The sequence below is a fragment of the Petromyzon marinus genome, chromosome 28, assembly GCF_048934315.1.
Source record: "Petromyzon marinus isolate PM22_M1 ecotype Great Lakes invasive population chromosome 28, UKy_Petmar_22M1.pri1.0, whole genome shotgun sequence".
NCBI classification, from domain to species: Eukaryota; Metazoa; Chordata; class Hyperoartia; order Petromyzontiformes; family Petromyzontidae; genus Petromyzon; species Petromyzon marinus.
In genome coordinates, this window is record NC_133694.1 from 3,215,630 (window position 1) to 3,240,031 (window position 24,402).

Sequence of the window (24,402 nt, forward strand, 5' to 3'; positions counted from 1 at the left end):
GTGCAGGCGGAATGGGATCGGACCCTGCGTCGGGCTCCCGCGATGCAAATTCAGGGGCCAAGATTTATCGCCGATGGATTCATTAATGGCTCTGGAGAGCGGGTTGGAAACTTTATTGCTGGCGGCAGTGACTCTTCGGTGTCCGTATGCGTCAAAGTCAGAGGCCCCGTAATTGGAAGAGCGGTAACTCCGCAGAAATAATGGCGCGCGCTCCGTCCATTGCCGGTGGTAAATGAGGCCTTTATCGTGTGTGCTTCTTCAGATCCTCTGTTTTTCTTTCTTAAAGCCATCCCTCATACCAAACCATAAAGGGAGCCACACACAATCGAATCGTCTTATTTCACAGCAGCTGTTCCCCCCGCGTTGCTATGGGGCGGCCTTCCTGGTTTACCTCCTCCACTTCTGTCTGTCGGAAGGCCCCCCCCCCCCCACCTCTTTCCTTGTCATTATCTCAGCCAACCATAACATCCCTGTTTATGTTTTCCTTCCATCTCATTTTCGGTCTTTCGCTTCCTCTCCTTCCTAAAAGGTTTCTCTGTTGGAAACTGGTGGTGGTGATGATGATCGGGTTTCCCTCCTTGCTCCGCAACCATGTGACCATACCATCTCAGTCGTGCTACGCACAACATCAATACCCCGGCCCCACGGCTACATCTGAATTGGTCCTGTGCCCCGCTCCCCCACTTCACCAATCCGCGTTGACCAGCGTGGTGAAGTCCGGCGAAATGACCTCCGCGACAGTGGGGGGGGGGGGGGGGGGCAGACCTTCATTCAGCAGTGGATTGACAAGACTCTACCGCACGTGTGACCCTGTCGATCGACTCGCCGGGATTGCACCAATTTATAGCCACTGGCAGGACAGAGACGGTTGGACCAATTGTTTCAACCGGTGCGCCCGGATGGTGTAGAACCAAACGTGGCGCCCCACAAGTTTGGCGCGCTGATCACGCGACACCACGGCACGGAAGCATTTCGAACCGAGCGTGAACCGAGTGAGAAATGGATGAAGCTCCATTTCCCCGGCGCTGGGCATGTTTTTTCCCCCGAATCCCGAGAGGTTGCGGCGCGAATGGATAGCTTCCGCCACCTTTCACCGCCATCGCTCCGCGTCGCAAAGTCGGTTTGGAAAATTACGCAGCGCCCCCCCCACCACCCACCCTCGATGCTTTATCGTTGGATATCCCCTCGCGAAAAAGAGATTTCGACTGAGTTGGCCGAGTTGGCTATCGTCGTCAGGCCCTCCGTACAAAGAGAGGAGTTTATTTTTTTCTCGTCTCTTCAAACGCTCCGCTGTTTTCCTCACAAAAAGAGAGACCGCACGGGAGTTGCCTCTTACTCCGCGTGTAACAATGCATCAATTTATCGACTTATAATCAATAATCGTAATAGTAAATTACATTTGTGAGCCCCATTTAATCAGTAGATCCCAATGCTACTTTGAATTGAACCTCACACTGACAATACATTTGTTGTTGTTGTTGTTACACTTGTTTGTGCTTACCCAGGAAAGTCTCGTCGAGTCTCGCGATTCTCTATTAGGAGAGTCCTACCAAGTTTGGGTTCGATCCCGACCCTGACGCCTGCTGTATATTTGGAGTTTGCGTGTCTCTATCTCTCCCCGCGTGGTCACGTGGTTTGCGTGTCCCTATCTCCCCGCGTGGTCACGTGGATTTTTCTCCGGGTCTTCCGGTTTTCCCCTCCACATTTAGAATCAACATCACCACGCGTTTAGAGTGTTTGGCTGCTGTAAATTTCCACACGATAAGCCACTTTGTAGGGCTATCATTTGTGGCCAGGTCGCTTCTGAAAAGAGCTATATAGCTCAGCGGGCCTTACCTGGTAAAATAAAAATAGTTTATCGTTTATTTTCGTTTTTGCAGGAGAGGGCGAATTTCTCGATGCAGATTGAAATCGAGTAATTTGTGGCCAATTAAATGTTTTACTTGGCAAACGTGCATCTCATCGTGCGTTAAGATTCGTAATAAACATCACACTTGCCACGTGCACAAGTCTGTTCTCGCAAAACCTTACGGCCGCTTCGTGCGCCACTGTCACCACATCGGCAACGCACAAAAAAGAACCGATTACAAAGGCAATCCGTGACCTTGAATCCGCGACAATTCATCAAATCGCGAGCGGTGGGGGCAGATTTGTTACCTGCCCACCCCTGACCCTCTGGCTCATTCAGCAGGAGCACTGTGGCAGGATGAAAAACCACAAGGGGTGGAACAATGCGGGAACGCCGCAATCCTAGGGGAAACTCTCAGCAGCTTTCAAGGAGTAGAAACAATGCTCCAGAAACCCCCAGAGCTCGTGCTGCAAGTCACCAAACGAAACGCGTGGCTCAATTCCTCGCTCTATGTTATTATCCGGGTCGCTGGTAGAATGGAGTGGCTGGCCACGTGACAGGCATGGCGAGATGTCTACTGGATGCGGTGCGCTGGGAGCATCAATATTTTCCAGATTGCTGGTAGACCAGTAGCCACAGCCATAGTCATACAAATTGGCATTTGCCCACAAACGGCCCGTTTGTTGGGTTGCTTACCCTTACAGTCCCATCTACATCCAGTACTTCTTGCTGCCTACACGCTTAGAGTCCTCCACTACCTCCACATTCTCACCTTCTACGGAAACCCGTAACACTAAATCACTTATTTGGGGAAGAAGGCCACATTGAAACAAGACCCCTTCGTGGCGGGCCAGTGCCACATTCACTTAATGCCGCATTGGGGTAGCTGCCACTGAGGGTTACCCTGGCACAGGGAGGCTTTAAATGCGCTTCGTGGAAGGCGCCGGTACACGCATCAAGTGACGACGGCGATGACGACGGCGGCGGTGCTGATGATCGATGATGGTTTTTTTTTGCCAGGTGCCTAAAATATTTCTAACGGCTCGCTCACTTAAACAGAGACCCGGCGCGGAATAAAATCCCCGGACGTCCACCACCGTCGATGGCAAGATCCCTTTCTCGTGCGATTGCGGGGCCGTTGCTCTCACGCCATTTGGAGGAATCCGGCGAGGTCCAACACGCGAGCAACGGCTCGCGTGTTGGACCGCGGCATCTCTGGGAAATTGCGAGCCAAGCCAGAGGTCAGTGCAGGACCCCCCCTCCCAATCACTGCCCCCCCCGCTACCCTCAGGCGACCTGTGCCCCCCCCCCCCTTCCCCAAGGTCCCCGCGTCGCCGCCAGGCGCCGGGCCACTTGATTTTAAAGTCACGACGCAGCGGTGCGGGATATGAAGCCGGGATAATCACCTCCCCCGATGCCGCGGCTCCTCCGAGATGTTTTTATTGCGCGTTTGGCTTTGCTGATCCCGTAGATGTATTTGCCGCCACGCAAGGAGCGCTATTGTTGTTGTTTTTGCCTTCGCGGTTGTTGCCGCCGATGCTGAAGCTATTACCATCGCTACGCCTGCTTACTCAGGAAAGCCTGGCTGAGGCTCATGACTCATCTTAAGGAGGGGGTCCCGCGAAGTGCGCACAGGAGTGGCCGTTGGTTGCGATGAAGAAACCAGTTGACTAAATGAGTGATAATTATTACTCTACTTGCGTATTCTATATCAGAGAGAGAGGCTTGAATGGGCCACGAGGGGGGGGGGGGTGTTTCGGGCAATGTAGATGACATGAAAATCAGGCAGGGTTGGTGGACCGTGCAGAGGTGGTGCAATCGTATGCTTGAGACACCCATGCGCTTAGCAACAAGGTGCCTGTAGCGAGGAGTACAGCAAGTATATCTGCAATATATATTCACTCGGTTTAAGTTGTCCTTTGGTATGCGTTGGTTTTCCCCGAGGCATTACGGTTCTCTCGCTCAGGCCAAACGCTCGCTAATAAAATCGTAGCGCATGACCGTTCTCACAAAGATACCAAGTGAGGCTTCGCTGGGCATCAAGGACATCATTGTGAGAGTGTTTATTTTTATTGCCTCTTTTTATGGCCGAGATCTAAGTTGTGCATTTGATTTCTTAGCGGTTTTATTTTGTCGTTTGTTTTGTTTTCTCTACGTTACATTCAATCGTGTTGTCGAACCTGTGCGGCGAGAGACTCGTGCGGCGAGGGACTCGTGCGGCGAGAGACTCATTCAGCGAGGGACTGTGCAGCGAGAGACATCCCACAAATAGCTATGCAACACCTTGTGTCACAGATGGAGGCCAGAACATGACAACGATGGGGGACTACTTATGAAGTCCTCACGTCATTAGGCCCCTCTTCCCCACCCCCCCCCCCCCCCAACGAGGGAAACGCTCCCATATGCCCCGCAAAGGAGCATTAATTATATTTTCACGGGATTTCTGCTGAGATCTCAAATCGCCTTCCTATTTTATCCACACACCACAGGAGGCACTGTCCCCACGCCCACCCTGCTATGGAGAATTGTTTTTATTGCATCTCGGCAAAAGCAACACATGGTAATTCTTCCCAGTGAAATTTCTCCAAATTGTGATGGCTGTTTTTTGTTTCTCTGTGCAGTCATTGGTTGGCCGGTCTGCGAATGTCAGCTCTCTACACTCGAGATCCCAGTTTAATAATGCCCTTACACAGCGATAGCTTCCTGAGTCACTCAGCCCACCCCCATCGTGCCTGAACCGAGACAGGGCTACCCATGGGGTAGGGTTCGAGGCGGTGGCATCGTAGCATAGTCGGGCTTTTGGGGCCCCTGGTGCAAGGACTACAATTGGGCACCCTGTCCAATTTTACCTCTTCTCTTCATTGCCCAGTGCCTGGGCCGTCTGTAGCCCATGGGCCTCGTTGCAGTTACACTGTCCGCACATGTGATATATATATCCACGCAGTAGTGGCTTTTGGCTTAACACCGAACAGAGGACGGTCACCGCATCGCGTGCTTTCAGATGCACCTCCGCGACCTTCTGGAACACTCTTTGTTCGTTTCTCAATCGGCTTGTCCTGGTGAGGGTTGTGGCTGCAGCGTGTTGAATAGGGCTCCAGCACAACATTACTATACACTACACTATACACTACACTATACACTACACTACTATACACTACACAACTATACACTACACTATACACTACACTAAATACTACACTATACACTACACTATATACACTACACACTACACTACACTATACACTACACTTCTATACATTATTATACACTACACTACTATACACTACACTATACACTACACTATATACACTATATACTACACTATACACTACACTATACACTACACTATATACACTATACACTACACTATACACTACACTATACACTACACTATACACTACACTATACACTACACTATACACTACACTATACACTACACTTCTATACATTATTATACACTACACTACTATACACTACACTATACACTACACTTCTATACATTATTATACACTACACTACTATACACTACACTATACACTACACTTCTATACATTATTATACACTACACAACTATACACTATACTATACACTACACTTCTATACATTATTATACACTACACAACTATACACTACACGATACACTACAACACTATATCCTATACACTACACTACTATATCCTACAATACTATACATTACACAACTATACACTACGCAACTATACACTACACTACTACACTACTATACACTACACTATACACTACACTTCCATACATTATTATACACTACACAACTATACACTACACTATACACTACACTTCTATACATTATTATACACTACACAACTATACACTACACTAAACACTACACTTCTATACATTATTATACACTACACAACTATACACAACACTATACACTACACTTCTATACATTATACACTACACAACTATACACTACACTATATACTACAACACTATATCCTATACACTACACTACTATATCCTACAATACTATACATTACACAACTATACACTACACAACCATACACTACACTACTACACTGCTATACACTTACACTATTATACACTACTACTTAACACTACTATACACAGACCCTAGCTCTCCCTGGGGAATTCCCAGACGTTTCCATGGCCAGCCGAGCGACATTGTCCCTCCAGCGTGTCCTGAGCCGGCCCCGGGGTCGTCTCCAAGTGCTCTTCCTTTCCGATAAAAGGGAGCCACTGGAGCTATGCACTTTAAAAATCTATATTGAAAAATATATTTTTTAGAACTGCTTGTGTGTAGTTTGTTGTCTTCCTCCCCGCCCCCTGCACCTCCGATTTATCACGGTTGGCTACGTACGGTGCGAAGGAAGTTCAACATACACAAGGTTTTGCATGAGTAGGGCGCTTAAATTATTCGGCGTCTCAAAAGTGCATTGCATCACGCCTCATTTCAACCATTCTGATGCCCTGCTGCGGTCTAGCCAGAGGGACCACCAGTGGCAGCTGTCTCTGTGTGGCACAAAGTGAACGCAGCACCACCGCCTTGCAAGTTGGATATCAGTCTGCCAGTAGGGAGCAATGCTGCTCTGTAGATTTTCCCAAATGAGTAACTTGGTTTTGGTAGTAAAAATATGGCAAATTGGGACCATGACGCCTGGCACGCTTGCCTGCTACTTTTTTGTGAATTACTTCACGAGATAAACTACTATTTAAACGTTTTTATTTGACCAGGTAAGGCCCACTGAGCTATGTAGAGCTCTATTTCGTCGACGAACTGGCTATCACAAATGATAGCGCAACGAAGTGGCTTATCATCATGTGGAAATATACAAAGCGGCCAAATAATCTCAATTGATGTTTTGTAAATGTGGAGGTAAAAACTGGAGGACCCGGAGACAAATCCAAGGGAGAGAGAACACGCAGACTCAAAACATAGAGGCGTCAGGGTCAGGATTGAACCCTCGACCACCTGTTCACTGCAAAAGCAGAGGGGCAAACGCGCGAACCGGGGTTTAATACCCCCGTGACGAGCGGCACACTCGGCGACATCGCTGAACTCCGCTCGGTTGGACGTGCTTGCGCCGAGCGGTGTGCACAAGGGCACACTCGCGCGTGGTTTTAGGGTGAAACTAAACTCTCGCTCGCAAGAGAGATAAATGCTGGCAGATTAACCCACGGTGGCTTCAGAGTCCTCCGGCAATGGGCGTTAATCAGCAACGCGACTTGCTCGCGCCCCGTGGAAACTTGTTTTTGCGGCAAATGTTTTGTAAAGCGGCTCGTAATAAACGGTTTCATTATACGTTTATTGTACGCTTGGGGGGGGGGGGGGTGGGGCGCGGAATAATGACTCTGGAAGCCAGAGACTGCATCCGAATTCGTTTTTTTTTTCTAAGCATACTTGGGAGAGATTCTTCGGGCAGATCTACACAAGTCTCGGGAATCAAACTAACGCCGGTTAAGCCCCCGGCACGTGCCGCCGCCACCACCAACGCCGCCACCGCCGAGTGTGCCGAAGCCGATGCCACGGTGTCAACGCGGCGTTGCGGCTTCTTACGTCCCCGTTCTACAGGAGAGGGCCAACACCTCTGCAGCTCGAGAAATGAGCACAGTTTAGTTCGGTGGCGGTGCACCAGGGGGACTCTGTCCCAACGTGGGGGCTGACGTGGATCCAGATCCGATGCACGGAGGGGCAACGGCGATCACGGAACGATCCGTGCTGCGGCTGCGCGGGTGAACTTCACGCAACGGTCGCCGCATCATTCACTCCTTCCTGGCGGGACGGTGAATAGTTTTATTTATTTATTTATTCCGCATCGGAGGGAAGATGTTGTCCTGACCGGGATATCTAAGGTCGATCTGCCCTTGTAACTGTTGCTATTGCCGTACGGCGGAAGATGAAGAAGACGAAGAAGATCAGGCGGTGGTAAAGGTGCAGCCCTGCGATTGCTCGGCTCACGCCACTGCTCGTGGAAGTGGCCTCCGCTGCAGGGAGCTCTGGAGAGCCCCCTGAAGAGGGTGTTTGGCCCACTCTTCCACACTGGCTAGACGTGTTGACATCAGGGGCGGAGCCAGGATTTTCAGCCCGGGGTGACATTCAACACATTTTTATTTCAAGAATGATTTAGAGAGTCAGGCTGTTGAACTAGACGCCATCGGTTGGCGACACACTCTGACAATGCAGTTGCACGGAGTCCGCCGGACCGAGTGTCGTACACTTATACGCAGAATGTTTCAGATTTTCGATTTTTTTTTCGGGGGTGACAATTGTCTACCCTGTCACCCCCCTGGCTCCGCCCCTGGTTGACATAGACCTTACCCCCAACACACACGTGCCTGCTTGATTCTCGACCAACTGTTGCACCAATTTATACTGCTTGATGAATGGAGGTGGGTGGGGGGGGGGGTTGGTTTAAGAAACCTGCCCGTGTTTTTAATTTGGCATGCTAGGAAGGTGGAATGGAACCGGTGACCTCCGGATCAAATGCCGAATGTGTGCCGACCGTCACACCGTGGCAACGTCCTTTATAATTAGGGGAGAATAAATTCGGTGCCCGGCGTGTGGCTATAAGCGGCATCGTGTATAATTCCGCTTTAGTCGGAGTAAGCGACGCAAAGTGGACTGTGAGTAATTGGACAAATGCGGCGAGGGTTCACGGAGGGCGACCGAACCGCGCCCACACGCCGAGCGGGCAATTAATGCGGGCAACGCGCAATTCCGTTACAGTCGGCCGCTATTATTTTATACCTGTTTCTTTTTTTTTTAGACTCGAGCTGGAATTATGTGCGGTGTGTTTTTTGTTTTTTTTTACGAGGTTGTGTCAGGAGTAATGGGGCGCTGAGGGCTTAAGACATTTTTCTTCCCCATCTCTACATCTTCCCGTGCTCGCCGCAGAACTCCTCCCCCGTCCGCCCAAAAAACAACGCCCCACGCCCTCTCCGATGCGTTTCCGCCTCGTTCGGCACGGTGTCCGACGTTTCGCGCGACGTTCTGGGTGCTTCTTCGGGAACTGAATTTGAAAGGGGCGTCGTGCCGAACAACACGCAGTGCCCACCCCGACGGGCACGGGGAGAAGCCTACGCAGCGCAACTGCAGAAACTTGTGCGGTCGAGTCCCTCCCTTTCACGATGCGTTCCTCATCCGTTCCACTCCTGAATGTTTCCTCCTTGGCAACTTGTTCCCAGTCGTCTGCCCTCGCCCTCCGACGCGTTTCCCTCACTCCTTTCGCCACTCCCTCACTGCATAGATCCCCGTTGCACCTCCCGCTATTGCCTCCCTCCTTCTCCCTATGAATCCTCAACACTGCTCCTGCGCTCTTACAAATGCCTCCCAATTCTCGCGTCCTTGCTTCACCCTCGTTTCAGAGGCCGCTCAAAAAATGTTCACCTCTCCCTCGCCCCGTTGTTGTTCGTACCTCCCCAACGATGCACCTCATCTCGTCTATTATCTATCCCACGCCATCACCATCAATCATCATCATCGGGCTCCCCCCGTGCAGGCATTGACTGGGTTGTTTGGTAGACAGCCTCTCTCTTCTGTCTGCCTCTGTTCCCATCTCTTGTCTGTCTCTATCACTCTCCAGTCCCGTTCGCTCTTACCCAGAGTGCACCTGACAGCGTCTTTCCATCGCATCCCTAGCTGCCTCTTGATTTTTCTTCAGTCCGCTCACAACGACAATGACCGCCTTAACAATCGTTTTCCTTTGACCGCCTTGTGTCAATGCATCACGTGTGCCTCCCCTGATTCATAACACGGATTGAGCCACGGTATTGGTTGTGAAAGCCTGTGTATGAAATGTGCCTGTCCATGTTTTATCATTTAGGGCAGTTCTCCCCCGATTGCATCACTCCTGTTTACCACTTCCGTTCATTATTCCCACGATGCTTCTAAAATACCATGTGTCAGCATTTCCCCCATCCTGTTTCTGTCCGACCCAAAAATAAAATCCACCCAAATCGTTGACTGAACCGGTGCATCAATAACATTGCACCCTAAAGAGGAATAAATAATAATCCTCTGGCAGGGGCCATTTACGGCAATGATTTTTCTTTGTATCAAAGAGATGGAGAGGCCTAAGAGATTGAGTGAATAATTGTTGGAAACTGCACTATTCACTATGGTGCCTTGACAGACATTTTATTTTAAAGAATGTTTCCTCGTGAACATTAATATATATTATATTTACAGACTAGTAACTATTTATTTATCAGTTAGAGCCACTGAGCTATTAGCTATTTTTCAGAGGCGACCTGGCCACAAATGATAGCCCAACAAAGTAACGTATCATATTGAAATTGATAGCAGCCAAATCGCTCCAAACGCATGTTTCAAAATGTGGAGGGAAAAACCGAAGGACCTGGAGACAAATCTACGCGACCACGGGGGAAAGAGACATGCAAACTCCAAATATACATGACTTGTATACTCCGCGAGGTAGTTAACATCTCGCCACCGTGGGTAAAGTGTGGGTTACTAATCGAAGTGGCTTATTTCGCCTTCATCACACGTGGGATTGAATAGTATACAGCATGTTATTTGTAAGTGTGGAGGCGGGCAAAGCCAGAGGAGACCCGGAGAACAATCCACGCGACCACCACGGGGAGAGAGGTGGAGTATTGAGACTCGGTGAGCCTTTCTTGGGCAAATGTATAATAAGAATGAGTAATTATAGAGGAAGGACTCCCTGTGTAACACATTTTTTTTGTTCCTGGGTAGTAAGTGTTGTTTCCTAAATGCTTATGCCTCAAAAGTACAGAAAATGGCTATTATTCCCCACAAACTTTGATTTTGTGACTAGGACATTGAGATTTTGAAATGTACCTATTTTCAATGAGAAAACGGGAGAATTTGTGTCTTTTTGTTCACATAAGTCAGAAAAATACAACATATTAATCAAAATTAACATGTATTTATACTAAAGGAATACAAAAATGACTACAAAATATTTAGACGCCAAAGTGCACTACCACAGGCGGGGCTGTCCACAGCGGACCGAGTTCTCTGTGGGGAGGAACAACGTCAAGTGGGAGCCACTGGTGGACCCCCGGAAGGTGCTGATGCCACCACTGCACATCAAATTTGGCCTTATGAAACAATTTGTCAGAGCTGTAGATAAGGAGTCGGCAGCCTTCAAGTACCTTCAAGACTTCTTCCCTAAGCTGTCTGAGGCAAAGGTCAAAGCCGGTGTCTTCGCCGGACCACATATAAAGAAGATCCTGGGGTGCAATTAATTCCCCAAGAAGCTCACTAGTAAGGAGAAAGCTGCTTGGGACAGCTTTGTCGAAGTGGTCCGTGGCTTCCTGGGCAATCACAAGGTCGAAAACTACGTGGAGCTGGTTGAGACTCTGGTAAAGAACTACGGCACAATGGGCTGTAGGATGTCCCTCAAAGTCCATATCCTTGATGCTCATCTTGATAAATTCAAGGAGAATATGGGAGCGTACTTCGAGGAGCAAGGTGAGCGATTCTACCAGGATATACTGGACTTTGACTGCCGCTACCAAGGACAGTATAACGAGAACATGATGGGAGACTACATTTGGGGGCTGATTCGTGAAAGTGATTTACAGTATAATCGTAAATCTCGAAAAACTACTCACTTCTAAATCTTTTGTAGTCGTATTTATACTAAAGTAATGCAAAAATATGTTCATTTTGACTCATATGTTTTTTTTTCTGACTTTATGTGAACGAACATACACAAAATCGCCCGTTTTTTCATTGAAAATAGGTACGTTTCAAAATATCACTGTCCTGGTCACAAAAGCAAAGTTTGTGGGGAATAGCCATTTTCTATACTTTTTAGGCATAAGCACTTACGAAATAAAACGTACTACCCGGGAACAAATTTGTGTTACAAAGTGTAATCATAATTTCGTTGCTGTGCCTACTGGGAAGTACACCACCAACCACTTCCTTGCCGTATCTGACATGAGGAAGCCATTGGAGCTATGCAGTTGAAAATTTTGATTGAGCACTAATATCTTGAGGACTGCTTTTTCTGTTTAGATGTTGTCCTTCCCCCGCACCTCCGATTAGCACGGTTGTCTATGTATGGCGTAAAACAAGTTCAACAGACGTACATGCATCTCAGCCGTCTCTGATCTTACACTCACCACTCGCCCGCCCGTCCGTCTGTGTTTGTCCGCCCGCCCGCCCGCCCTCCTTGCCCGGCTCCCCGCTGTTCTCGCGGCGGTCGGCGCTCGCAGGTTCGTACGTGGCCGTGCTGGTGCTAGGGGCGCTGTGTGCGTGGCGCCTCGGGCCAGCCAGCCGCCCGCCGCTGCTGTTCCGCGCCGACACCAACATCCAGATGATGCTCGACCTCAAGAACAACCTGAGCGCCGAGGCCATCTCCTGCCCCACTTGCTCCGGTCAGAGGCCCCCTGCTTTTATACCCCCCTTCCCCCCCCCCCCCCCCGCCGAACTTCACCCACTGATACCTCCTATTCTGTCTGTATTTTTTGCATGTACGTCGAACTTCTTTAGCACTGTACGGAGCCAACCGTGCTAATCGGGGTGCGGGGGAATGACAGCAAACTAAACACAAAAAGACAGTTCACAAGAAATTAGTTTTCAATCGAGATTTAAAGTGCATACAGTAGCTCCAGTGGCTTCCTCATATTGGATGGAAGAGTATAACAGACGGCCGCAGAAGTGCATCTGTCTGTCCTTTGCCTCTGAATAAAACAGCAATGTTTGGGATACAGGAATTCCAAGTGTAATACGCTAGATGGATTCCTGAAAGGTGCTGCATTAAGAGAAGACGGGTTCCGCGAGGAATTGCTGTGCATGTACTGTATACATTGCAGGGCAGAAATTAAAGCAATGCGATTTGACTCTCATATGCGCTAGAAAATCAGCCTGCAGTTATCCTACGGCAGGACAAAGAACTGAGATCAGGATCAGAATATTTATTTATACTGGAGGAATCCGATGAGCTATAAAGCTATTTTTCAAAGATGTCCAGTAGGGTCGGGTAAGAACGTTATAACAACAAACATTACAAAAACATGATAGTCGTGCAAAGTTAAAAAAAATGTAAACAAATCACTCAAACACATACAAATAAAACTAAACCATCCCCATCTTACCACGAAAAGCCCACTGAGGTATTAACTTATTTATCAGGATCGACCTGGCCCCAAATGATAGCTCAACAAAGTGACCCCCATTATTTTGAACTCCATAGCACCAAAATAATCGACATACTCTCAATGCATGTTTCTAAATGTGGAGGCGAAAAGACGGAGGACCCGGATAAACAATTCCACGCGGCCACGGGGGGTGCACGCAAACTACAAATATACAGACGTCGGAGTCGGGATCGAACCCAGACCTGAATACCAGGCGTGGAAGATCACGTCTCGCCCACCGCGTGCCATGTGATTTCCACGCGTGCACCCAGAATTCCCACACCGCTCAGTCGCGCAGCCCAAAGTAGTACGTCGTCGACCGCTCAGAAAGCGCTTTTAGAACGATTGCGCGTTCAGCATGATAACTGTTTAACACCGAGTATGCTTTTGCGACCAATGTTATCCATAATAGAGGTTTTTGTGTTAGATTGCGTGAATATAGATGTGTCGTTAAATCCGCCGCCACCCTACACACCGGTGTGTTGGAGGGTAAACCCACAGCATTTAGAATTATAACGGGGCGCGTTCCGCGTTATAACGGTGCGTGTTCCGCGTTGTGCGGAAGGTGTTCCTGAATGGAAGAACGGCATTATAGCGACAATGCGTTGCGTGTAACACGCATTCGATGAGGACTTACCGTGTCGCGATGGCATTGGTTACATGAGCACAAGTAACAAAATGCTCACCGCATTTGTCAGTAACGCTGCCCTAACGGGGAGAAAAACTAAATAAAATAGGCGACGTTTTGGGAAAATGGCCCTTCTTTCATCTCTCTGTTACAGTCTCATTTGTATGGTTTCTTATTCAGTTGGGCTCTGTAGTTCTGACAGATGATGATCTCTGTGCTATGGGGAAGGGTCATTTCCCAAAAACAATATTCATCTTTTAGGGCAGTGTTATTGAGCAATGTGGGTTTTTTTATTATTAATGCTTCCCCCCCCCCACCTCCATCTGTTCTCTCCCCTGTGGCTCAAAACCAGGACTGTGGTTTAAATGAAGGGACGACCCAATATAAAAACAACAACAATAATAAACAACAAACGTTTTGCTTCAATATTGTCATGGTATTCACAGAGGCAGCTGCCAGTGATTAAAAGTGGTTCTCAAGTGTATTGAGTCAAACGAAGCGGCACTGTCAGAAACTGAGTGACAATGCCACCATCATCAACAACAACAACAACAATGAGACGCCAAACATTTTCCTTAAACTTTGTCAAAGAATTCGCTTGGGCTCGTGTGCCGGATGTAACACGCCAAAATTGGCCAAGAATGAAATTGGCCAAATGGCAAACTGGTATTCATAATAAAGGTTTGTGGGTTAGATCACGTAAGTATAAATGTGTCGTTCAACGTGATGACGTCGTCCTGCTCAATTTAAGAACGGAAGCAGGTGGATCGCTTCACTATTCTGGCAAATCGCCCAATGATGCTGGATGTAATTACCAGCCAAACTTCGTACTACTCAAATTGTAAATGTTGTGGATTTGCTCTCCAACACACCGGTGGGCTGAAGTAGTAAGCTAATTGTCGTTTTGTTTACGTGACAAATCCCTTAGTCATTGGCCGTGGTGGAGGGTTACGACACATTTATACTAACGCGATCTAACCCAAAAACCTTTATTATGAACAATATTGGTCGCGAAAGCCTACGTGTTAAACTGGCAAACTGGTCATTGCAATCGGCCAAACGCACCATGCAAGTTGGGTAGGTAAAGGGGCAGCCCTGCAATTTACATGCTCATGCCGCTGCTCGTCGCAGTGCTTCCAAGTGGAGGGAGATCTAGAGAGCACCTCTGGAGGGTATGTGTGGCCTATTCTCTCCCACGCTCTGCAAGTCTCGACACTCTGCTAAGGCTTTCCTCGGGGTAAGGAAATTATTATTTAATGTAGAATTGTCTGTTAGAGAAATGATGTTTTGGCTCTGAAATTGCAGAACCTGACTGGAATGCATGGACGTTGTCGTTAAACACGTTCAGCCCAATCCGCAATCCATGAGGCATTCCCACAATGCACCATGCATCATAATTTTTTTTACGATTGCTCTTTCCAAGCCCTTAAAGCAGTCGGCAATGGAGAAAACTAATGACAGCGCAGCAGATAAGAACCGACGCAGTTCATGATTGTAACGTGGATTGGGGAACTTTGGAAAAAAGACGGTGAGAGGGAATTCCAAAGATGAGAATGTTACTAAGCCCTACGCATTGCCACCCGGCTGGTGGCTAGTGTGGAAACAAATGTAAGATTAATTTTTTATTCTCAGCTATTTTCGTGTTATCCGGTTAGTAGATCAGTCAAACTGAATATCGGTGGAGGAATTGAATACTTCATCGGTCTGATAGCTCGGCTCGATCAGAGGCACAACCTTGTATGTAGGTGTGCGAGCGGGTGTGGGAGCAACGTTGCCGTACCGGGCTTTACATTGTCCTTCCCTTTCAGCCGAAATTGCCTGCGTTAAGGGAAGGGGGTCCAATTCTGGGCACTCTTCCTGACAGCTGCGCACGAATGAAAAAAATAGAAATAATAATTTTTAAAAAGGCAACGCTTGAAATTGCATTGGAAGTGAATGGTCAATTAAGAAGATAAAAAGAGCGCTGCGTCTGGAAATTGCAGAACAGATTTGCGGGGGAGTTGTTGTTGTTGTTGTATAAGATTGGAATGCCCCCAGTGCCATTTTTTGGAATTCTGTGAGCGTTAAAAGCGAATGCCGGTTAATGGCCACAATTCCACGTGAATTGTGCCCATGTTTCTGATTGGAGGTCAATTCTGCATGGGGTTATTACTTCCTTCTTTCTATTTCCCACAGGACTGCTTTGTATTTGATTGCAGCCTGCGAGCTGATTGCGCGTCATATTGTGGCTTAACGCACCCCTTTATCGGGGTTACTTTGTGTAGTATTTTTTTAATCTCAATTCACGGTCCATCAGAACTGTCTCTGTAAGAGACCTGCTTTTTTTGTTCTTCCTTCAGGTAATGCTGCAGAAAGTCTCCTTTCTAAAGACCCTGTCAGACATCGGGTCTGCTGGTCCCCGCTATCAAATTAAAGGCACAGCACTTTCCAAAACCAATGCTGGCAAAGGGAGGGGCCTCCCTGACCCATTAAGATACCGCTCGCCACCGATGTTAGCCGTGGCCCGGAATCGAACCCAAGCAGCCGAATTCATCAGGTTCAGAGCGCCGGGGGCTTAACCACTGTGCCAAATGTTCAATTCCATTGTCTAAAGACGCTGTCAGAAATAGGTCTGTTAGTCTGTTGTCTAAGGACCCCATCAGACACGGGGTCCATTAGTTTATTGTCGAAAGGCCCTATCAGAGACCGGTCTGACAGTCTCTTGTCTCCAGACCCCATCAGAGATTGCTGTACCATTATATTAGCCACTAAAGACCCCAACAGAGACAAGTTGGTCTATCTATTTTATTAAAGACTCAATCAGGAAGTGTTGGTCTTTTGGTCTGTTGTTTAAACACCCAGAGGAAATAATGTCCTGCCAGTTGGAAAGATAGAAATCAACGAAATAGCAATGGGCTAAGTACCTTTTGTTGTTGTTGTTGTTGTTGTTGTAATCGCTCTAGTTGATGTTCCTTGAAAAGCCGTGCACATCGAGCAGATTTCTGAGTGTAGAATTGCAGTGGGGGGGGGGGGGGGGGGTGGGGGGTGGGGGTGAGAAACCCCTGAATCTCCGTGACGTTGCAGTCGGGCGTGCGCGAGGAGCCACGCTGGGTGATTGCGAGCTGGAGCGGAGGCCTCAATGAGCCCGTGCTCGTCTTTGGGGAACAAGATCTGTTAGCCCAGAAGAGCAATATCCATGGAAATAGCCACGGTTCTACTGCTGGGGATACGGGGGGGGGGGGAGGGGAGAAAAAAACCCCCCAAAAAATGATTGAGAGTTCAAGCCCCCCGTAACTGTAATCACCGCTGGTGGTCTGGAGGACCGTTGGCAGTTTTCTCACGGGCCCAGGGCTTGGCATCTTGGCTCCCATTTATACTGATTTGCCCCAGAAACTGAAGAGGGGAGAACTCAAGGCGCCGCTTCTTGATAACAACATCCAACATTCGCGGCCAGTTCAAATATCTCCCGCCACCAATGGTAGCCGTGGCCAGGAATTGAACTCGGGTTTCCAGGCTTTAAAGTTTGTTTTCTATAGACGCCCCCCCCCCCCACCATCAGAAACTGCTCTGTCAGTCTGTTGTCTAACAGACGAGGGGGCTTTAATCACCGCCCGTGGCCTGGAGGCCCCATTGGCAGCCTCTTTCGGGCCCAAGTAGTGGTGGCGCTAGCCCACTGGAGGCCCGCAATGAGACATTAATTTTGCCTGCCGTCAACCTGACTACAAACATTCATGCTGGACAAGCTGCATAACTGAATTATACCAAATGTGTGTTGTAACAATTAAGGTAATAGACGAATTACAATTACTTAAAACAAAATAATGTTCGCAGAAATGTAGTACTTTACGTTTTTAATAAGGATGAGTGTCTGAGCTGCTATTTGGATGCACCCATATTTTTCATGAATCTGGGAGCATGGGGTGGGGGGGGCTAAGCTTTTGCTTAGTTTGCCTATGCCTAGCACCATCGCTGGTCCCAGAGCTCAACAGTCTGACCCCCTGACCCCAATGAAACCCCATCCCGGCTCCACCTTTGTAATAATTTGCCCGAGAACTGTTCCTAAACAGCTGCACGTGCCCTCCCCCCCCCCCCTCAGAGGGCACGTGCCGTTTGCTTAATTTGCAGATCTAAAAATGTCTCCCGAGGTTTTTTTTTTACGTACAAGCATAAGACCACTGTGTGTCAACGTCGTGGCTAATTTGTTCACAGAATCTCCTTGAATTACCAGAACATTGCAACAGAGGGCACGGACCAATTGAATTTACTTTTCTTTTTTTAGAACGTTGCCTCCAGTTTCACGAATGGCTGCTCACCAGTGCCAAGCTGTACCAAATAATATCAGAATTTCACGTCACTCTGCACAAGCAAGAGGATTTACTGGCCGGCTGGACATTGTATAACGGTGGTGTGTGGGTGTTAGGTCGACTCAGCCTCAATTGAGTACCTGGTGTGGTGTGTAAACATCGCTACTAGGGAAACAAAGGCGCTCGGGCGTGGTGTTGGCCACCCACGCCATCCTGTGTCGTGCCGGCATTCATAGGCGCTCGCTAATACCACCTGCCCCAACAATCTGTTGAAGGATATATTACGGGAAATCTTTGTCTTTGGTGAATTCATAATGGAAAATATATTCATGTAGATGGGGGAATGGCCAAGGTGGAGTCCTTCCAAAGTGGGGCACGATGGATGGCAACCGGGAATGGCAGTTGGCTGACAAACACATAAATATAATGTAAAATAAGGAAGTAAATAAAGCGTGGAAGCACTCCATGATATATATTTTTAAGGTAGCGTTCTGCTTATTCCTACCCCCGTGAACGAGAGAAAGGGGAATAATGGAGCTACGGGCCGTGAAATTTGGCATGATTTATTCCGGGTTCTCTTAATTAGCCGACCTTGCTGTTGCAAACCACAGCATGGGGAGAGCAGAGGATAGAGGGTGGGGGCCTCTCGTGGGAGGTGGGAAGTGTGGTGGGAGGGGTGGTGGAGCCAGGAAGGGGTGGGGGGGGGGGCGGAGCGGTTGGGGTGAGTCGGTCATTTCGGCCAGCACTGCGGGTAAATGAACAGCGTCTCCACCCTCCTCGCCACACCCCCCCTCCAAATGAGCGATGATCTCGGAAATTTTTTCTGACGGACCATACGGACGTGCGGGCCCAAACGCTATCGCTTGCCGTTTTAAACGGCGGCAATTAACTGCGTGGCAAAAAAAAAATGAGAGAGCGGTGGATGAACAACAGGGATGCAACGCGCACATCACAGCCGGCAACTTTTGACGTGAACCGTGGAGATAAACACTGCATTATATTTTAACTCGAGCCCATGAAAGGGGAGGAGCGGGGTCTGGCTTCACGAGACCTTGAGGCGCTGGCATCTTGATTAACGTCCGCCCGCGCAAACTCCGCTGGGACTCGGCGGGGGAAGCGCCGACGTCCGTTGGTGGTTCGTCCTGCGAGCTAATAAGCCGCGCGACCCGCTGTTACCGTCACGTGCAACAATGCTGTCTTGCGGTTCACAATGATTATTCATGTTGCGTTCATGAATATTGATACGAAGAAAAAGCACTCGCTGGTTTGTTCCCGAAACTAATTACTGCCCTAGCTTACATTTCTTTTTTTTTCATGCCTGTGCCACGAATGAAAAATTGGAGCGTTTTTTTTTTTAAAGACAGAATTCCACCGTGACTTTTTTTTTTTAACTCCGTTTTGCCGACAGTGCTCGGACGATTTATGCATTTCTTCAGATTCTTTGGAAACGTATTTTTTTTTTGGTCACTGCGCAGCGATAATTTAAATATTGCCGTGTTGGCTGGAGGAAAATTATTAGACGCGGGATTTTCGCGCTCGACAGCTTCCTTCCCAGGGGGGGGGTGGGGGGCGGTGTGCGCGCGAGAGCGCGGGAGCCATTCCGATTGTCGCTCCCGCATAGCAGCAACGTCGGCCCAGCCAAGATCAGCGTTTCCGCCCTCACGCCGCGCCTCGCTGCGGGTAGGGTCCTCACTCGTCCGCGCTTCAAAGTCCACGCAACCAGGCAGTATGCTAAGGTGCATTGTACGCCATGGGATTAAACATTTTATTTTATTATAAAACAAATGTTTTTTTTTCTTACTATAAATTCACTCCTGGGACTCCGTGTTTTTTTTTTTTGTGTGGGGGGTTCGCCTTGCCGCTCCTCTCACCACGGCAGCCGCGCCTTATGCCCACGAAGCTTTTTAGTGGCCTTGCAGCGAGTCCCCTGGCCCACCAGCGTCGAGGACCAGTACCCCCCCCCCCCCACCCCCAGCATTGCAACTCATCCTCCTCCGCCGGGGGGGTGGAAGGTGAAAAACAAATGGCTCCGACATCGGCGGCAAGCTTCAGACGAGCGCGGTGGCACCGCGGCGGCGCGGGAGAGTTAATCGTCTGGAACACGCGGAGTGCCGAGAAAGCCATCCAGCCCCCCCCTCCCCCGCGCATTGCATTTTCACTTTCGTGCCCTATCGAAATTGAACGGCCGATAACGGTTGAGGTCTCCGGAGATCAATGGCAATTTTCGGCAAAAGATGGTAGATTTGATGATTCTTTCAGCCTCGATGCCGCTTTATTGACAGCTCTCGCGGCTCAAGAAATACATTTCTTTCAAACATATCTTGGGGGAGGCGTTGGCCATTAATGAAATGTAGTACAATAAAACACGCGGTGATGTCATGTTCGCTTAATACAGCGGAATGTAAAAAATATTATTTTTGCACATTCGTTTAAGTGATTAAAGTAGACATTTTAGCGGAAGGCTGTGCGGTTTTAGGAAATTGCATGCAATGCTTATTACTTTGACAGTACAATTTACCGCTTACGATTTGGGGGCGACCTAAACTTTATCTGTGATGAAGCACTTTAAGTTGTGCGCACACGTGTCCCGTTGTTATTTTATTTTGAGAATAAATCTGCACTACTTGTGACAGCCACGGACAAAAACTTAGCGAGATTTACGGAAAATAATTGGTAAATAAAGATGACCTCAGCAACTGCGACCGACTGAAGTGAGTGGACATCAGCGGCGGGGGGGGGGAGGGGCTTGGAGATTTATGCTCTTGCGATAGTTGGCGAGGCACGGCTTGAGTTGGCCCACACCGCATGAACACCGGGGAAGCAGTCGGTGCTTCAAAAGTGGAGTTAACGGCATCGGTTACCAATTTGCCCTCTTGCATCTTTTGTCACCGGCGGTTGTGTGTGCGGCGGGTGATAATGTTGGAGGTAGTAGCGGACTTTTGGTCTCTTAGAGAGGAAGCGTTCGGACTTTGTTTCAGCTGCTGGCCCGGAAAATATTTCCACACCACACCAGGCACAACTCTATCCGACTATACATCTCGCTATGGCTGTGGCTTAGAGCTGGCAGTAGCGGTGGTGGTGGGGGCAGGGAGGGTGGGGTGGGGGCAGTGGGAGAGGAGGCTTCCGGGGAGGACCCTGACCCTGGCGGTACCCCGGGGTAGTAAATAATACAAAACGGCCGAGGCAATTAACTATTTTATTTCTGGGACACTATTTTTTTCCAGGGGTGTACTTCACTCCGCGGCTGGGGTACCAATCAATCCGAAATCAGTGCCACTCCGCGATGTCGAAACGCAGCGAAGACGATTGCGCTGAAACCCTGAACGCACCGTGGTGGTGCATCGTAGTGGTGGTGCATCGTGAGTACAGCTCGTAGAGATGAGTCCATTGCCGCATCGCTGACGATCAACGGACTAAAAATGACTGCATCACGAACATTATGCGAGAGCCGGGGTACTATGGTACCCTGGGGTACCGCCATAAAGTTCAAATGTCCCTTTGGCCTCCCACCCAAGTTCCTGCTCCTGAGTGATGAATCATCATTACGGTAGCCCTCCCACACAACAGCACTACTGCCCCTCCCCACCCTCCTGGATCAGAGAGGAGCTGGGCCTGTTGTAGCTGATAGTAAATTGCCACCTACTCCAGGAGGTCACCTTTACGAGTGAGACTACCCTGATATCTTGAGCTCTCGCCTGCTTTAATTAACTAGACTTGACTCGACTCCAGTCTGCCGGTAACCTGGAGAATATTCAGCAGGGAAATGAAGCCCTGGGTAGCAGTTGTGCATAGCACAGGGAGTTGTGAGAAGTAATTCAGGAAACTTATTGGGTTGTGGATGAACATCATGTGCCACTCAGGGAGATTAACGAAGGACATTTTACCGTGAACAGATTGATGTGTTTGAGGCCAGGAGTAAGGTCCGTGTTTTCTGTGCGGGTCAGCAAACACTAGACTTTAACTAACCATCTAGAAAGGAAACTTCTAGCTTTTGAATATAGATGCATGCGAATTATGCTCGAATTTATCTGGTGGGACTGGACTAACAACTTGGTCATTTAAAATAAAGCATTGCAAGAAACCATTGTGGATGTAAACGAGAAGAGAGGATTGTGGTGGGTGAAACGTTCGTGGATGAAAGAGGACAGGTTACAGAGACCATAAGTGGAGAGGCACCCACAGTAGTTGGATTTTGGAGGTCAGGCAGTTGTAAACTTTGTATGATCACAATGACCTCTTGACCTTCGGTTGGTGCAAGTGCCAGTGGGGAGGTATTGGAAGCACTGAACTGTCAAACTATTATACGTAGCAACGCTTTGCTTGATTGATTTAAATTATTTATTTTTGCCCTCATGATATATGTATATTCATGTGCATAAGAATTGATTATCTGAAATTTAAGAATATAATTGTTAAGTTTAGGCTAGTGCAACAAACAAAACTGTACAAACAAGACAAAAAACTGGGAAAAATACAAATAAAACAAAATCATTTGTAAAATAATTGTAATGGGCACGGTTTTGGAGTGGTGAATGTTAAAAGTCTCTTGGTTAGGCCCCTCATGTGATTACTGTAGGATCTTCCTGACAGCCAAAGAATAGTATCCTATACCGTCGCTTGTCATAATACTCCTGAAGGGACCCTGCCAATCTATACTTTGCACCTTGTCCCTATAATGCATTAAATTGGAACATGCGTTGGCAACTTTATAATTGGGAATTCAGACTAACCCGTGCTGTCTCTCTGATTGGCTGAGGGAGGCAGCCAACCAGCTGGCAGAATTATTTTTATTTTATCTCATCTTTATTTCCTCCCCACCTATCCACCGCTCGGCTGAAGCAACAAATAATTTGTCACCCGGGTGAACGGTTGGACGTATCTAGGATTGGTCGCCTGCCAAAGGAGGATAACATTTGTTTCACTTTGCACGACAGAAGTGTTCACAAGCGTGCTATTGTGCAATAAAGTACGGATATTAAGGGCACCTTCGTAAGACGAGCAAACCTGGCAGTGTACAGAGTTAGCGGTAAGGAAAAATTATGTGGAGGACTGCAAGACAATAAAATTGCGCTGCGGGAATATTGGTCATCGTAAAAAAAGCCAAGGGTGTGGATCAGGTTTTTTGTATTTGCATTTTCCACCAATTAAATAAATCCACAATTGTCATGTTGGTTCAAAAAATGAAAAGTAAGTGGGACTGGGCAGAACATCTAACAGCTGGAAGGGATGACAGCACACGGTCGAGAATAATGATGGAGTAACAGCCGAGAGACGAAACGCGCGACCAAAGGGAACATCTGCCTTTCAAATGGAGCGAGCAATGAGGTGTGCTCGTGGTAGAGGCGCTAGCCCAGCCTTGGATTGAAGGCTGACACAAAAGAGGGAAAGGCCGAGGTCAAGGCCAGAATCATTTTAGGCTGAGCCCAGCGTGAAGGCTGGTGCCTCGAAGCCAATTCGAATGCCACGTCACAGAACACAGGTGAGAAGAGCTGGCCTTGGAGGTCTTGAGGCCCGGTGTTGAGGATCTAACACTTCCCTGGTTCGACCGCGCTGCTTCTCTCTTCGCTGCTGCCCCAACTCCACCCCCACTTGTTCATGGCTTCCCACTGGTAAGGGAATACTGTGCACGTTATTGTTCGTTTAAAAAATCTAGGGGCCGCCTGCGCGCACACGCACGCGCCGCGCGCAATAACATCGCCGCTTGGGAAAGAAAAGGCGACGTCGTCGAGCGCGGGGCGAGGGTCGCCCGCTTCCGTCGGAGTGCGACCCACTTTAGAATCCGCGGGGACGCTTTAGTGGAGTCGTTTAATGCGTTAGGGCGTTTCGCCCAGGAGAGCCGGACACATTTAGTCATGTTAAGTCGCGTTCGCAGCCGTCGTTAGTGCCAAGGCGGCGGGGGCAGTAAACAATGTCCACGGTGGTGGCAGGGGGGCGGGAAGGAGGTGTTTATTTATTTCTGCACAGAGAGGTCAAGCGAGCAGGTCCGTTATGTGTCGAGGGCATGGCGATGATTCAGGCTGGCAGCACTGTCTATTGCAAGGACGCTGCTGTAAAGGAGACTTATCGTTTCATTTGGGCTCTCGCTTGATCACGTAAAAAGCTACCCGCAGGCCTGAATGGATTCGCATTATCCAGCAATGCTTTACTGCTGGTCTCACAATGGCAAAACAATTAATTTTGTCTAAATATCAAATTGCCCAAAATGCCACCCAGTCTTGGAAGGTTAGAGGGAGCAGTCGGAGAAGATTATCATTGGTGGGCACCGCTTTGACATTTGGGGCGGGGGGGGGGGAACCCCCCACCATAAACATTGGTACGTAAATTGTTTCCCATTTGAAGGTATCAAATTACAGATGTGTAATTTTTTGCAATATATAAATACGGTAATACCCCGGGTGACGTCGGGGGTGCGTTCCTGACGGGTGCGAAGACGAGTATCGAAATGACTTAAATCAAGGCGATTCACAGGTGGAGGCGAAGGCTGAGAGGCGACGGACACGAGAAAGGAA

At 48.5% G+C, this 24,402-nt stretch overlaps 1 protein-coding gene across 2 annotated transcripts in view; it reads left to right on the forward strand.

The window, feature by feature from the left end:
* Positions 1-24,402, forward strand: part of DISP3 (dispatched RND transporter family member 3) — a 246,057-nt gene that overhangs the window by 93,869 nt on the left and 127,786 nt on the right. For both annotated transcript variants that reach the window (XM_076070260.1, XM_032961968.2), the window contains one exon: positions 12,059-12,220. In XM_076070260.1, coding sequence (XP_075926375.1) covers positions 12,059-12,220 — 162 coding nt within the window. The remainder of the gene's footprint in view (positions 1-12,058; positions 12,221-24,402) is intronic.